At 50.9% G+C, this 2,500-nt stretch overlaps 1 protein-coding gene across 9 annotated transcripts in view; it reads right to left on the bottom strand.

Moving 5' to 3' along the window:
• LOC125042992 (early endosome antigen 1-like) overlaps positions 1-2,500 on the bottom strand; it is a 92,110-nt gene that overhangs the window by 53,956 nt on the left and 35,654 nt on the right. For all 9 annotated transcript variants that reach the window (XM_047638910.1, XM_047638912.1, XM_047638906.1 and 6 more), the window contains one exon: positions 6-173. In XM_047638910.1, coding sequence (XP_047494866.1) covers positions 6-173 — 168 coding nt within the window. The remainder of the gene's footprint in view (positions 1-5; positions 174-2,500) is intronic.

The following is a 2,500-nucleotide window of genomic DNA, read 5'->3' as shown; positions in this document are numbered from 1 at the left end:
CTTACCTTTCTCTGCAGGACATTGATTTTCCTGTCCTTGATGTCCATGTGGTCGCGGAGTTCTGTGAGCTCTGAGGTGAGTCTGTTCCTCTCCTGTGTGGCCTGGAGAGCCTGCTGTGTCTTCTTCTCTATCGTCTTGTTCTTCTCCTCGAGACGCTGCCGTAACTCCTCCACCTGGCGAGGGAGACCAGGGGAATGCTGTAAAACCAAAGCATACGGCCTCCCATATATCCTGGCGTCTTGAGGGGGATATATGTGTCAAGTCATGTCCCTAGCAGCAGCAGTGACAGCAGCAGCAGTAACATCATCAGCAGGAACAGCAGCGGCACAGCAGCGAAGTGCTCTGCCCGCTGTCTCCATCTGACGCGCGACCAACACACGACGAGCGTTATCGTGAAATGAAATCTTGACCCGAATGGAGGTTATGATGTCGGCGTTGATGAAGACGGCTGGCGACGGCAGACCCCGACGCTGATTGGCTCGTATCCTGCAAGGCGATGTGCACGAGCACACACACGGCCTTGTGGGAAAGCCAATGGCAGCTAGAGTGCGCCAGACACATCAACACGCGCCTCCTCTCCATTCCGAATCAAGTTCTCATCTCTCGAAAATATTCGTTCTCTTTTAGATCTTCGACTGAGATGGAAAACATTCGATGACCAAAGGAGAATCTGCGGTTGTGGTTGTCGGTGTCAGATGGAGTGATCAGCTGTTTACGCGAGATCAAGCCATGGAATGACTCGTGTAAACAGCGCGGACGCCAGCACGTGCTCGACAGAAAGAGAGAAAGAGGGAGGTGTGCTCTTGGTGAGTCAAGATCAAATAAGGAGAAGCAATCTGTCTTCGAGCATACTGCGTGAGTGCTAAATGTTAAATCAAAGGCCAAGTATATTCTCACAACTCATGCTAGGTGATGCAAGACGTTAGAATTACGTACTTCCAAAAAATACTTCACGCAAAAGGGACTTTAAGTAATTGTTAATTCTGCATGACTGTGCATTACACTAAAGTGACACTTAAAACTACATAGCAATGCCGGAAAGGGTTAAATGTACTTGTGAGGTATGTACTAAGAGAATATGCTAATGGTATGGGTACCACGTTGGTGTAAAGGCTTAGGGGGTGAGGGAAGGGGAAGGGTGTTCGGTGTTCAATTCTTGCTAACTACAGGTTGTCTACAGCCAGTGCAAAATGTTAACTCGTTAACCTGTCTATCTCTATCGGCTAATATGTCGGAGTTGACAGACGTGTGGCGTGTGAGGACAAGAGAGAAAATGAAACAGAATGAAGTAATAGGTGAAGACAGCAAGGGATGAAGCGAGAGATGGAGAGGAATAAGAAATGCAAGAGGACGAGGACTTTCAACTGGATGGGGACTTTAATTAGTGAAGGGCATTTTGTAAACCCTCCGAGAAGAGATACGATAAGGGGAGAGTGAGAAAGATTGATAGGCTCAGAGAAAGACAGGCACAAAGACAAAGAGGTAGGTAGGGAGCGAAAGAGTGAAAGAGACATAAGTGAGAGGAAAGACAGGGAAAAATGAAGGAGAAATAACTGATAAAAAGAGACAGTGGGAGAGGAAAAGGAAGAAGAAAAGGGAGGGAGGGAGGGAGGGCGGGAGGAAGAGGTAGGGAGAAAGAGGGGAGAGAGAGAGAAAGGGGAGAAGAGAGGAGAGAGAGAGAGAGATGAGAGGAGGATGAGAGAGAGAGAAGAGAGAGAGAGGAGAGAGAGAGAGGAGGGGAAAGGGGAGAGGGGAGAAAAAGGGAGAGAGAAAAGAAAGAGAGAGAAGAGGAAGAGAGGGGAGGGGAGAGGGAGAGAGAGAGGGGAGAGGGAGAAGAGAGAGGGGAGAGGGAGAGAAAGAGGGGAGAGGGGGAGAGGAGAGGGAGAGAGGAGAGAGCGAGGGGAGAGAGAGAGAGAGGGGAGAGGAGAGAGAAAGAGAGAGGAGAGTAGAGAGAGAGTGGATGAGAGAGAGGGGGAGAGAGAGAGAGAGAGGAGAGAGGAGGGGGAGAGAGAGAGAGAGAGAGAGAGAGAGGAGTGAAGAGAGGAGGAGAGAGGAGAGAGAGGAAGAAGAGAGAGAGAGGAGAGAGAGAGAGAGAGAGATGAGAGAGAGAGAGAGGGAGAGGAGAGAGGAGGGAGAGGGGAGAGAGAGGGAGAGAGAGGAGAGAGAGAGAGGGAGAGGGAGAGAGAAGAAGAGAGAGAGGGAGAGAGAGAGGAGAGGAGAGGGGAGAGAGAGAGAGGGGAGAGGGAGGAGAGGAAGAGTGAGAGGGGAGAGGAGAGGGGAGAGGAGAGAGAGGGTAGAGGGGAGAGAGAGGGAGGGAGATGGCGAAGTAAAAGGAGGGAAGAGAGAGAGGGGGGAGGGAGGAGAAGAGGGAGAGGAGAAAGAGGTGGGAGAGGAGAGAGGGGAAAATATAGAGAAGAGAGAGGAGAGGGAGGGGGAGAGAAGGGAAAGATGGGAGGGAGAGAGAGAGAGAAGGAGAAGGAGAGAGGGAGGGAGGGAGGAA

This window comes from Penaeus chinensis, chromosome 33, assembly GCF_019202785.1.
Source record: "Penaeus chinensis breed Huanghai No. 1 chromosome 33, ASM1920278v2, whole genome shotgun sequence".
Classification (NCBI taxonomy): domain Eukaryota; kingdom Metazoa; phylum Arthropoda; class Malacostraca; order Decapoda; family Penaeidae; genus Penaeus; species Penaeus chinensis.
Note: the sequence above shows the minus strand (reverse complement) of the source record. Positions and strands in the feature narration are given on the sequence as shown.